We start from the raw sequence: 14,008 nt of genomic DNA, 5'->3' as shown, positions 1-14,008 counted from the left end.
CACCGAGTAACCGGGCGGGCCTGGCTCCGTCGCGCTCCGAGGCTCTGGGCCGGGGTGCTCCTCAGACTCCGGGGAGTCCTGCAAGGACGTGCGCGGCAGGGGTCAGCTGTACGCAAGTTGCAGCGCGCTTGGCACGTAATAGGTGCTCAGTAAATGTTGAAATGCGTTACACTGAGTGTTGTGTCCCCTTATTCGCCTCTTTTTTGGAGAGCCTGGGACAGGAGTTAGTTGTGGGATGGGGGGAAAAATCAGCAGAGTTGGTGACCAATGACCTAGGTTTGAAGTCACTCATTTACCTGCTTGATTCTGGGCAAGTCATTTCACCTCTCTCAGCCCTGTTTTTCTGATCTGTCCTCCAGCTGCCCCCGACTCATGGCGCCCCCGTGTGTTACAGAGTAGAACTGCTCCACAGGGTTTTCTTGGCTGTGATCTTTACGGAAGAGTTGGCCAGGCCCTTCTTCTGCGGAGCCCCTGGGTAGGTGGGTTCCAACTGCCAACCTTTGTTAGCAGCTCAAAGCAAAAAATGTCACAGTTATTTTGAGTACTATAAAAAGATACCTGTATGATCGCGCTAGGAGCCCTGATGGCGCAGTAGTTAAATGCTCAGTTGCTAACTGAAACATCGTTGGCTCAAACCCGTTAGCTGCTCCTTGGGAGAAAGACGTGGCAGCTCTGCTTCAGTTAAGATTTCAGCTTTGAAACCCAATGGGGCAGTTATACGACGTCCTATAGAGATGCCCTGGTGGTGCAATGGTTAAGTGCTCATCTGCTAATCACAAGGTTGGCAGTTCAAGCTGCTCCTTGGAAACCCTATGGGGCGGTTCTACCCTGTCCTGTAGGATCACTATGAGTTGGACTCGACAGCAACACGTTTGTTGTTTTTGGTTATAGGGTCACTATGAGTTGGAATTGACTCAACGGCAGTGGGTTTTGGTTTTGGGATCTGATGGGGCTAGCAGTGCCGGGCTCGCTGGAGGGGCTGATTGTGTGTTTTTGGCACTCCCAGCCCAGAGCTGCTCACCTTGTCTTTCAGGATATAGAGAGCCATGGGGTTCTTCCGCTCCTGCTCTCCACTTCGTGGAAGGGTGTCTGCTGTACAGGGGGAAAGAGTAGGGTTGCTGGCCCAGGTACAGAACCCTCCCCACCAGTCAGCACCTACGCTCTTTGCTCCCCAAGTGGCCAGTCATGGCCCCACCACAGCCTCCACCTGAGGATCCCGAATACCCAGGTTCCTACCTTGGCCGCACCTCTCCCTGCTCTGCCGTCCTCGTGCAGCTGGTGGAGGAAGGCACCCTGCAGGGCTGGCTTCCTGGTCGCCCCGTTCTGCCTTTTCCCAGCAGCCCACTGATCTGAGTGCAGACGGGATGAGTGAGTGGGGGGGTGGGAGCTCACCTTCTGGTTTCAGGCGGTCATTGTTCTGATCCATGTATTCTAGGGAGTTCTGTTTCTCCAGCTTCCTTTTCTTCCTGCAAATCAATACAGCCCCCAATCCAGTGTGAACAGAGGTCTGGGAAAGGGGTGGGGGGCACAGGAAGGGATCTGATGGTCATCAAAAAGGCCTTGTGACAGGAAGATGGGCTAGGTGGGGTGGGCAGTCCCTGAACTTTGGAATGAGGTTTGCATCCTGAGTCTCACTTACTAGCATTGTGACCGTGGGCAAGTCATTTAAGCAGTCTGAGTCTCAGGGTCATTATCTGTAAACTGCAGGTAATCGTATCTTTCCTGCAAGGCTCTGAGGATCAAAAGATAGCATGGTACCCACAACATGGTGTCTGGCCCAGAGAAAGGGCTCAGCAAGTGAAACCATTAGCAATCATGCTCTGGTTGTTAAGCTCCTGGGCTCAGGACATGGTTCACCATTCACAATAAATCAAGACACCAAACCCATTGCCGTCAAGTCAACTCTGACTCAGCGATCCTAGAGGACCCGGGAGAACTGCCCCATAGGGATTCCCAGGAGCCGCTGGTGTATGTGAACTGCCGACCTTTTGGTTAGCAGCTGAGCTCTTAACCACCACGCCACCGGGGCTCCTCCTGAGAAGTGAGATAGATCTGCTGAGAAGTGGTGCAGGGCACTGGGAGGAAAGGCATTTAAAGAGACTAAGAAAAGTCTAGCGTTTGGGGTTGGACTGGATTGAAGCCTTAGGGTGCTCAGGGTGTTGAACTTGGGAGAGTTACCCAGACTTCTTGGAGGGTTTCCAGCAGGCACAGACTGTTACCAAGGTCACAAGGAGGAAGATGCCTCCAGTAGACAAGATGATGTAAAGGGAGCTTCTCCCTAGGGAAAGAAGCAGAAAGGAGAGACTTGAGGGTGGGGAAGAGTATGGCAAGGGAGCTTCCTGAGCCAAGAAGAGAAAAGAAGCCCCAGGCAGCATGCCTAGCTGAGGTCAGAGCTTGCACAGAGCCGCTGCCCCCCGTTGCTGACCTCCATGGTGGTTGGCCCGCCTCTGCCTCTCCCTCTGTCTAGGATGTCCTTCGTCCTGCATGGGCACCTGCCTCTAGGGATTTCGAGTCTCAAGGGAGGGCGGGCAGGAAGACTTACTGTACACGGTGATCTTAATGGGTGGGCTGCGGCCCTGGCTGATGGGGTTCTCCACCACACAGCTGTAGAGGTCGTCGTCCTCCATGAGCACGCGGGTGATGGTGAGCACCTTTTGGTCGGGGGACAGGAGCAGGCGGGAGTCATTGAGGAGGGGCTTGCCGTCCTTCAGCCAGGTGTAGGTGGGCTTGGTGCCGTTCTCGTGCGAGCAGTTCAGGGTGAAGGCCTCGCTGAGCTCCAGCACTGTGCTCGAAGCCACTACCACCTGCGGCCTTGAGATGGGCACTGGGCCCCGGGGGTGGGGAGCCTGTGAGTCGTGGGTTAGAAAGCGTCTCCCCTCTCTTTCTCAGCTTCCTACCATCCAACACACCACAGCAAATTTTGTGGGCTAGGACCCTTCCACAGTCACCAACTCGGTCCTTTCCCATCGTTTATTCATTCCCCAGCTATTGACTGAGCACCAGCCAGCCACACGGTGTGCAGTGCTGAACAAGACAGCCCTGGTCCCTGCCCTCATGGACCGTACAGTCCCTTCTTCCCAAAGACCTTTCCAGGACTACTGGGCTGGAATGTCTCAAACTGGCCCAGCTTGGGAAAATTTCAGTTGGACTAAGCACAACTGGGCTCAAATCTTGGCTTTATCTAGCTGTATGACCTTGGGCAAATTACTCAACCTCTCTGAGCCTCAGTTTCCTCATGTTCAAAAATAGGGGTAATGATATTATCTATCCTTAGGTTATTATCAAGGAGCCCCAGTGGCGCAAGAGTTGAGCGCTCTGCTGCTAACTGAAAAAGAACGGTTGGCAGTTCAAACCGACCCCGCAGCTCTGCAGGAGAAAGACCTGGCAATCTGCTTCTGTAAAGATGATAGCAAAAACAATGCTGTGGGGCAGTTCTGCTCTGTCACCTGGGGTCTCTATGAGTTGAAATCGACTCTGCGGCACCCACGACAACAACAGATTATTATTACAAACGTTAAATGGGTTGATAAATGCAGAGCGCTTAGAACGGTTTCTGGGACCTAGTAAACATTCTGTGTGTGTTAGCTGTGCCTCTCTGACAACTTCTAACTTCTGGTTGGCTCATTCTCAGTTCCCAAGTGGCTTTTGGGTTGCCTTTCCCTGGGTCTAGTGTGCTGGCCCAATAGGAGCCCCGGTGGCACAGTGTTTAAGTGCTCAGCTGCTAACCGAACGGTGAGTGTTTCCAACCCACCAGCCACTCCAGGGAGAAAGATGTGTCAGTCTGCCTGCTTGCATGAAGATTTACAACCTTGGAAATCCTATGGGACAGATCTGCTTTGTCATATAGCATCCCTATGAGTCGGGATCAACTTGATGGCAATGGCTTTGGTTTTTGTTTTAGGTGCTGTCCCATTCCCTGCCCCCAAAATAAAAAACCCATTACTGTCGAGTCGATTCCCACTCATAGGGTGGCTATGAGTGGGAAGCGACTCCATGGCAACGGGTTCCCTGCCCCAGTCCCTGCCTTTTCCCCCGCCAGAGCATTTTACCATCTACGGTGAGGTTGATGGTCTTCTCCCCCGTGAAGGTGTCATCCGTGATGGAGATCTCGACCTCATAGGTGCCTTCGTCAGACAGTTGCAAGTCACTGAGAAGCAGGGAACCGTTTTCGAAGAGCCGAATGCGATCTCGATAGTCAGGACGCAGGGTGCCAATGACCTCCGTGCCGATGGACTGTACCACGGTCACCGGCTTGTCACGCTTCAGCTGCCACTTCACCACGGGCCTGTCACTGCTGGTGCTGCTGTACTGCACGGAGAGCAGGGCCGCCTTCCCCACGGTGCCGTGGATCAGGCGCACCGGGCTGGTGATGTTCACTCCCTCCAGGGGGTCTGCGAACAGAGGCCCACGGGGAAGAGGGTGGCGTCAGGCCTCGGCTCTTTCCCTCGCTCCCACCTTTAAGGCCTCTGACCTCTCAGTGCCTCATCCTTCTGGGCCCTTCCCTCCCTTCACTCCTGGGCAGCCATTGCTTCTTACCAGTAGGTTCCATCTCCTCTCCCACTGTAGCTCTGTGTCCCTCACTCCCATCACATTGTCTCCAATCCTTCTTCCATCTAGTCCTCTGCTTCTCTGGCATGTTCCCCCTTTGCCTTCTCTTAGCAGAAGATTCCAGCTAACCCACACCGTATGTGCTCCATCCATAGAAATGGTTATTGAGCGCCTGCCTACTGGGTGCCAGGCATGGCTCTATATCCTTGAGATATACCAATGAGAAAAATAGACAAAAGTCTCTACCCCTAAAGGTCATTAGACCTCAGGACGAACTTGTCAGATCTTCTTGACAAGTAACTGGGAGGGTGGAGGGAGGGAGAAGGCATTGGAACACAAATTACGGAAGAAGGGAGCGTGTCACAAGACAGTGCCAATGAAAGGGATGCTTAGGGACCTGAAGACGCTTTGACCACTCTTCAGCCATACTAAGAGCTTCCGCTATCCTTACCCCAGCTGCATGGAGCATCTTACCAGGCCTGCCCAGTATAGAATAGTCCTGTTCCTAGTTAGGTGAATTGGAGAATTCACCCAAACTCCTGCCCAATTTACATTCCCCACAGAGGAGGGATTTGGGATGGGTAGAAGAAAGAGTTTGGAATCAGAAGGCCTTGTACGTCTAGGCTCTACCACTTACTGGCTATGTGAATTTGGGAAAGTAATCTTTCTAAGCTTCATGCTTCTTGTTTATAAACGAGGGATAACAACAACAACAACGGCCTTGTCAAGTTCACGGGATTGTTAGGCACAATACACACGTGGTTATTGTCGTGTAGTATAGAGAATGACAACTAGGCCTCAGAGACCGAGGCCCTGTTATCAGCTGTATGACCTGGGAGAAGTAACTTGTCTGTCTGGGGCACAGATGCCCCATAGGTAAGTGATGGGTAGGCCTAGATGATCTCATTGGTTTGTTCCAGCTCTGTAATTTTAGGATTTTACCATTTTGTTCATTGACTGCCCCATCCAGAGGCACGTCTCACATTCCAGAGACCTCTTAGGTGCTTTGAGGTCTTGCAGAGAAATAGAACCATCCTAAGGAATGTCTTCTGGACAGGATGTCAGTTGGCAATAGGGCTAGGTTTAGCTGAGTGGACACACAAGTCAGGTTCTGGGATCCTCGGCACCCCACCTGCTTCCTCTCACTGTCATGGCCTCTGAAGTTCCCTCTTTCTGTCTCATACCTATTTCCCATTCTGCTCCTGGAGTTAGGAAGCTGAGCTGTACCTTTTCATGTCTTATTCCTCTCCTTGTGCCTGGAGAGCCTGGACCAAGGCAAGAGGCAATTAAACTAAAAGGTTAGCTGTGGAGGGCAGAGCACATTTTCCTAAACATATTCAATCCATTTTTGGAACAAGTGCTTTGTTAAGTAGTGAGCTTCTCATCTTTGGAAATGGACAAGGAAAGGCCAGTGGGTCATTCTTTCACCTCTTTGGGCCTCAGTTTCCTCCTCTAGTGGGGCCAGATGATCTCCAGGGGCCTCCCATCTCTGACACTCTCTGATTCATTACCTGCTAGGTATGTTAGAATCATAAAACCTTAAGAGTGGAAGAGACTACTGAGTAAAACTGTTATACGTATAAATATCCTCTGCTTGTTATTGAGGGGAGTCTTTTTTGGTTTTGTTTTAATTGTACTTTAAGTGAAAATCTACAATTCAAGTTAGTCTATCATACAAAAATGTATACATACATTGTTACGTGACCTTAACTGCTCTCCCTGTACTGTGACAGCACACTCCTCCTTTCCACCTCTGATTTCCCGGGTCCATTCAGCCAGCTCCTAACCCTCTCTGCCTTCTCATCTCACCTCCGGACAGGAGCTGCCCATTTAGTCTCATGTATCTACTTGAGCTAAGAAGCACACTCTTCACAAGTATCATTTTATGTCCCCTAGTCCAGTCTAATCTTTGAAGAGTTGGCCTCGGGAATGGTTTTAGTTCTGGGTTGACAGAGAGTCCAGGGACCCTGCTTTCTGGGATTCCTCCAGTCTCAGTCAGACCATTAAGTCTGCTCTTTTTACTAGAATTTGAGTTCTGCACCCCACCTTTCTCATGCTCCATCAGGGACTCTATTGAGGGGAGTCTTAATTTGGGGGAGATAAAATCAATTATTTTCAAACATTTTCATTCAATTTTTTTTTGTTCCCACAAAATCTTACATAAAAATGGAAAGAAATGAAATCTATTTCCAGCTCAACTGCTTTGGTAGACGAGGTTGTGGGGACCAGGTCCTACTTTCTTGCCCACTTCCTACCCAGCAACTTGGGGAGTTACCAAGAAACCCTATGGCTCTATGGATCAGACTGAAATCCATTTGACCACGTGATCCTTAACGTTTCTTGCAGATTTTAGTTTCTGTGATTATTTAGGTGGATTTTCTGACTCACAATCGCCAGTCCCCATGCTTGGCTTGGTTTAGAAAAGCAAGCTGTCGAATTTCCCTGAGTAGGCAAATAGGCTTTGATATGTGTGACTTAAGGTGGCCCTGAAAAAAAAATAACTGAGCTTCACTAATGGCCATGGCGATGATCAAATACCTGGGGAACATCTACCCCCTTCCTCAGGACCCAACATGAAGCGGTGGGTATACACATGAGGGTAATATATGCACAGCCATCCTGGGGTTTATACCACGTTTGAAGGACCCCATTGTCTATTTCCCTCTTCTAAGAAGCTGGTCAGTAACAGTCCTGGCCCCAAGGAAAGGTGGAAGGAATTTCCCTGTCCTCCTTCTAGCTTCTCTGACCCTCCCTTGAGAATCCCCTGCCTCTACTCTCTCCTATCCCATACAAGGTCCCAGTAACCCTTTTGTGATGTCTTTCCCCCTCAGCTGCTTCTGCCGATTTAATTCTCCTGGATTAAAACGTTGGAGAAGCTACAGCACGTGGATTGCCCTAGGTCTCACCCTCCTCTCAGGAAGGGCCCGTGTGCCTGTGCCTGGAGTCATGGGGATGTGTGTACACGTGATCATAAGTGAATGCAACGGTCTTTCTCAGAAGCTGACAAAGAGAGCCTTTTGCTGAGCAAACACTCTTTCCCAAACTTCCAGCCAAAATCAGAGTCCGGTTAAGTTCAGGGTTCTACAACTTTTAAGGGACACTGAGAACAGGACCAGGAGCCAAAGCAGGACACCAAAATGAGGAAATGGCTAACAACTATGGTCCTGAGAGGGAATAAAAGAGACTAAGACAATTCAACCTTGAGAAGTGACTGACTCAATCATTGTCCTCAAGTCTCTGAAGCACCATTTTACAGAAAGTCTCTGTTCCCACTGGAGGTGGAAGGAAAGGAAACAAACATCTCAGCAAGAAGTATCTATCCACCTAAACAATGAATACATCCTGGTCGGCAGGTCCACAGCCCCTCTTCAGGTAGGATTTTGAGCTGCTGTGACACTAAGAAGGAGCCCGGGTGAAACAGTGGTTCAGCACGTGACTGATAACCAAAAGGTTGGTGGTTTGAATCCACCAGCTGCTCCGCAGGAGAAAGATGTGACAGTCTGCTTCCATAAAGACCACAGCCTTGGAAACCCTATGGGGCAGTTCTACTCTGTCACACGGTGTCGCTATGAGTTGGAATCGACTCAACGGAAACATGTTTTATGGGTGACACTAAGGAATGGCAAGCTTCAAAGCATAAGAGTGTACCCACTAATATAGTCTCTTCCCTTCAATAAACCTTCATCTACTCATTTTTATGTGTCCCGTTTGCTGGGCAAAGGTTTCCTTTTACCAACATTTGCCTTGAGTTTATGTTGTAGAAGTGTCGATGCGATAGTGCTGAACTCGTATACTAGGTATTCTGTGTACCCCTTATCCATACTCTACAACACCAAGGACTGCAGTTATATCCCTTGTTTGATGGGCTTTTTGTTTTTGTTTGGGTCTGTCTCCATAAAGAAATCCCTCCATCCCTTTGACAGTTGTAGATAGTCCTTTCTGGGCCTTTTGCTAACTGTATTATTTCCTTTTTGGTGTGGTAACCAGAGCTGTATACAATAATCCAAGGACAGCACACAGCGTGGTTTTCAAAAAGGGAAAAAGATTGTTTTCACCTTTTGGCTTTTAATAGCCATCGTAATGAGTGATGCTCTGAGAAAATAGCCCCCTAACCTACCCTGGTGGTGTAGTGGTTAGCTCAGCTGCCAACGAAAAGGTCGGCAGTTTGAATTCACCAGCCACTCCTTGGAAACCCTATGGGGCAGTTCTACTCCGTCCTGTAGAGTCGCTGGGAGTCGGAATAGACTCAAGGCAACAGGTTTGGTTTGCTTTTTTCTTTTTAACCCCCCCTTACTTTAGCCCCCCCTTACTGTATAGCTGCATCACTTATTATATAAATGTTGGGGTTACTGTGTTAGATTATTACTGTTATCCTATTGAGGCCTACAAGAGTAGGGGCGGGGTCTTGCCGGAAGTGAGAAATCATTTTAAGTGTCAATCATTCAGGAAGTGGGAGCAAATCAGGAAACAGAAACTATAAAGAAGGCCCTTGGGATCCAGGAGGAGAGAGGGGGTGGCAGCTTTTCATCTTACTTGAAGGAGTGTAGATGCTCGTCACGTAAGTATTAAGATGGCACGCAAAGATTTACCATGTTAGAGGACCGGAAGACTCACTGTTGTTAAGCTGTCAGTTCTCCCAAACTGATTTATAAATTTTTATATAATATTATTAAAATCCTAGAGCATTTCGCACATGTGTGTGTGAAATGACAAGCTGATTCTAGTATTTATACGGAAATACAAGAAGCCAAACGTAGCTAAAGCAATCTTAAAGAAGAGGAACAATATTGGAGGATTTACACTACCAGATAGCAAAATACTTACAAATCTATAGCAGTTACAAAGTTGTGATATTGGCACATGAAAGACAAATAGATCAGTGGAACTGAGTAGAGAACCCCAAAACAGACTTACATATAATTACTCAATTTAAGACAGGGGTGACCTTGCGGTGCAGTGGAAAAAGGATTTTTTTTCTTTAAAAAGTAGTGCTGGATGTAATCACTATCACTGAATTGTACATGTAGAAATGGTTGAATTGGTGTATGTTTCGCCGTGTATATTCTCAACAACAACGAAGTAAAACTTAAAAAAATAGAAGCAAAAAAAAAAAAGTACTGGGTCATCTTGACCCTTACTGCACACCTTACACAAATATCAGTTTGAGATGCATTGTAAATCTAACTGTGAAGGGTAAAATAATAAAAGTTTAAGAAGAAAGTATAGAAGAATATCTTCATGACTTGAGAGCAGGCAAATTTTTTTAAACAGGACATAAAAGTGGTAGCCATAAAAGAAGAAAATGATACAGTAGACACATCTTAAAATCCAGAGCTTCTGTTCATCAACAGACGCCATTAAAAGGGTGAAAATGCAAGCCACAGAGTGGGGAGAGGTATTTGCAATACACGGATCTTGTAAAGAACTCATATCCAAAATACATGTTAAACTCCTACAAATCAATAATAATAATAACACCTAGACAACTCAATAGAATAATGAGCAAAAGATTTGGAACAGGTACTGCACAAAAAAGACATCCAAATGGCCAATAAACATATGAAATGACTCAACTTTATTATCATGGAAATGCAAATTTAAACCATAACTTGATATCACTTCACATCTACCAGAATGGCTAAAAATGAAAAAGAGAAAATACCACTGTGGAAGTCTCATATACTGCTGGTAGGAGTGTAAATTGAGATAACTACTTTTGAAAACTATTTGATTACATCTACTAAAACTGAACACACATATACCCTTTCTTTCTCCCCTCCCGTCGAGTCAATTCCGACTGCTAGCGACCCTATAGGACAGAGCAGAAGTGCCTCATAGGGTTTCCAAGGAGAAGCTGGTGGATTCAAACTGCCGACCTTTCGGTTAGCAGCCTGAGCTCTTAATCACTGCGCCACCAGGGCTCCACATATACCCTATAGCTCAGTAATTCCACTCCTAGGTATAGTCCCAAAAGAAGTGTGTACATACGCTCACCAAAAGACGTCCACTAGAATTTTTTTAGAAATTCTTTTCATACAACTCCACACTGGGAACAACCAAAGTGTCTCTTAAAGTAGGATTGATAAATAAATTGTGGTCTATTCATACAATGGAATACTATACAGCAATGAAACCAAACGAATTATAACAACAACAACATGGGTGAATCTTAAGAACTTGGTGTACAGAGAAAGAAGCCGGACATAAAAGAATGCATACATATGAGTCCATTTCCATCTATATAAAGCTCAATGACATGAAAAATTGATCTGTATTAGAAGTTAGGATAGTGGTAACCCTGGTGGTGGGGGAGCTGTAATAATAGAAATGCTACTGGGGGGCCTTCTGAGGTGCTGAAGTGCTCTATTTCTTCATCTGGGGGCTAATTACATGGGTTTATTCACTTTTTTAAGATTCATCAAATTGTCTGCTGATGCTAAACACATTTTTCTGCAAGTAATTTTAAATTTAATTTTCTGTAAGTTATTTTTTAAAAAACAATAGCACCTACAATAGATGTGGACTTGGGGCTAAAAAGGATGGAACCCAGGCAAAAGACATTTTCCTATTGAGTTCCTAGAGGATGGAATAGTTCTGGGATCCCAGAGAGTAAAAATTGGAAATCACACTATCTGGATTTGTGGCACGCTGCGTTTATGTCTGAGAGTTAATGTCTTAGCTTGTAGAAGATCCTTATTTGAATGGTCCATGAATTGAGCTGTGATGAATCTAGAAAGGCTCGTTGGTCCATACTATAGCCAGAGTATCAAAGACTGAGTGTTCCTTGTCTCAGGTAAGCTCGGTGGTTGCTGTCATAACCACAAGAGAGAAGGGAAATCTTTGGGAGCCAGGGCCACACAGTCCAGTTCCCTGGGTAGTGCAGATTTAAAAAACTACATTTCCCAGCGTCCCTTGCAGTTATCATGGCCGTGTGACTGGGTTCTGGCCAATAGAACCAGAGGAAGTGATGATGTACCACGTCTAGGCCTGGTCCAGAAAAACCTCCCTTGTATGTTCCTGCATGTTTTTCGTTTTGTTGCGTTGTTTTTAAACTCTCTACCTGGCAGAAATGGGGATAAAACTCAGGGTGACCGTTGGAAACACATGACGAAGTTGGGTTGGGAGAACCTCCCCTGAACAATTTCATGGAGCAGAGTCCTTCTCCATCCAGGCTCAGCCTGGGGCTGCGTTAGACTATTAGGCGGTCAGTTCCAGGATCTTAAAATTTGGAGTTTATTTGTTACAGAAGCTGGCATTTTCCTAATACGTTGAGGATGGTAAGAATTTCTTATAGAATCTTCACTCTTTATTGCCCTTCAGGCCATAACAGCATAGTGTCCTGACCTTACCTGCAGTTACCTCTTACCTGTCATAGGTCATAATGAATATCCAATAAGCATACAGTAGTCCCCCCCTTATCCACCGAGGATACATTCTAAGAACCCCGTGGTTGCCTGAAACCGCGAATAGTACCAAATCCTATATATACTACATTTTGGCCTATACATACACCCGTGTGATAAAGTTTGATTTATAAATTGGGTACGGTAAGAAATTAACAACACTAACTAATAATAAAATAGAACAATTATAAAAACATACTCTAATAAAAGTTATGTGAATGTAGGTGCTAGATTTCCCCACGCTGTGCATTTAACATTTTATGACTGCGGTTGACCTGTGGTCACTGAAGCCTCTGAAAGCGAAACCAAGGATAAGGGAGCTACTGTAGTTTGTATTTGTGCCTCCTCCCACTCCTGCCTACTTTCCTCATCCTTTAACACTGGGTTCCGACATTGTCTCTAGCAGGAAACCTCCTCTGCTCTTCTCCCATCCTGCGTCATCCGTGCCTGCTTCCCTGCTGGGGCAGGTGGCCGTTCTCTGATTCCTACGCGCTCTGCACAGCTGAGTCGTGCGAGTTTCTGCACTGTGTTAACACCATCTCTGCATCTGTTTGCCCCACGAAATGGTGAATTCCTAGGCTCTTTGTGATAGTATGTGTGTGAGCACATGCGTGTGCACACACGCACGTACGCACGTACACACGTACTTAAAATAAGATCAGTTCTCCAAGGAATTGGTAGGGGGCAGTAGAGGAGGTAGGTAGGTGTCTATGGCCTGCAGTGAGTTATGGACAGAGTGGTGTTACCGTCCAAAACTAGGAGGGCCATTATCTCTAAAACTTCTTTCATCTTCCTTGTTTTACACTTAGAGAAGCCAGAATGGGGGGTTGGGGAGTCACAAAAGCAAGATTTCCCCCACCTCCGCAAAGGCCCACCATAATCCCTTGGAAAGCATGCTGGACTGGCCCACGCCAACGAGTCATTCCATAAGCAATGGCTCAATGCCATTCATCTAATGTACTGCAGGCCGTGGGAGCTCCACAGCCATGCAGCTTTGGGGGGAGGGAGGCCTGGGCCGGGAGGCACACGGAATGAAGGAATACATTCAACGCTAATGCCTGAATTCACTGAGAATCTTCCGACAACAGCTGAGCTCTCCCCTCCTCCCGCCCCAAAGGCATTCATTCAGGCCCCCTACTCTCCCCTCCCTCTCCTTTGAAAGTCCAGGGTCCCTTCTGAGGACCCCTTCATACCCTCTGGTCTCCTACCTGTCTGGATCAGGAAAAGGTAGACAAAGGCAGTGAGGCACAGGGTCCTGGAGGCTCTGGACGGGGCTCCCCTTTCTCTCTTCATTTTGGGTGGCGTTCTCCGGCTCTGGTGCAGACAATTAGCATGATTTCTCCACTCTGGGCACGTCCCTTTGTACCACTCCGAGTTCCTCTGCCTGGATACAGCCCTGCCAACTTCCCTCTGAATACACAGAGCTCTGTGTATTGCTGGACTTGTTCTTTCCTCGGACCTGGCATTTTCTGGTTTCAAAGCCCTACATCCCCAGTTTGGAAGCGGGTATTTGTTTAGGAGATTATCTCCAATACAGGGTCCAATCTGGTGGGTCCCAGTGGCCCAGCAGTCCTTTGCTGGTCTGCTCTGAGCCCCCTACCAGGGGAAGATGGGGGTCTGGGCTAAGTGGGGGCCTGGACTGGAATACAGACTAAACTGGGCCTTGTGTTCCAATCTATCTTGTCTCTGCCTCACTTTCCTTGTTCCTGAGGAGGGACATGCTGGGGACAGCCCTCCAATAAGCTCTAAAAAAAGGAGGGAGAGGAGGTTTGAAAAGCTGGGAAATGAGGGACACCAGAAAATTGCTGAAGAAATGGAAATTCCCTGTTCCACCCCAAAGGAGGAAGATGAGAAAACGGCTTGAATTCTATTATTTTCATTCTCATCCTTATCCTGCTTGGGGTTCTCTCTACCGTCATAGAATCACACAGATGCTGGGACCTCTTTCCAGAAGTCACTCTGCTCATTCCCCAGGCTCCAGCCAGTTTTCTAGAAGTCAGAAGGAAGATGAAGGTGATACCCTAACAGCCAGCATCCTGGGGTTCTGTTACCAGCTC

At 47.4% G+C, this 14,008-nt stretch overlaps 1 protein-coding gene across 1 annotated transcript in view; it reads right to left on the bottom strand.

Moving 5' to 3' along the window:
• HEPACAM (hepatic and glial cell adhesion molecule) overlaps positions 1 to 13,646 on the bottom strand; it is a 13,900-nt gene extending 254 nt beyond the window's left edge. The window contains 7 exon segments of the mRNA XM_023734020.1: positions 1 to 78; positions 1,022 to 1,092; positions 1,393 to 1,466; positions 2,185 to 2,278; positions 2,543 to 2,824; positions 4,050 to 4,391; positions 13,160 to 13,646. Coding sequence (XP_023589788.1) covers positions 1 to 78; positions 1,022 to 1,092; positions 1,393 to 1,466; positions 2,185 to 2,278; positions 2,543 to 2,824; positions 4,050 to 4,391; positions 13,160 to 13,244 — 1,026 coding nt within the window. The 5' untranslated portion in view covers positions 13,245 to 13,646.
• Between the last annotated feature and the right edge of the window lie 362 nt (positions 13,647 to 14,008).

Source organism: Trichechus manatus, unplaced genomic scaffold (assembly GCF_000243295.1).
Source record: "Trichechus manatus latirostris isolate Lorelei unplaced genomic scaffold, TriManLat1.0 scaffold00064, whole genome shotgun sequence".
NCBI lineage: Eukaryota > Metazoa > Chordata > Mammalia > Sirenia > Trichechidae > Trichechus > Trichechus manatus.
The sequence above is the reverse complement of the archived record's forward strand: the minus strand, read 5'-3'. Positions and strand labels throughout refer to the sequence as shown.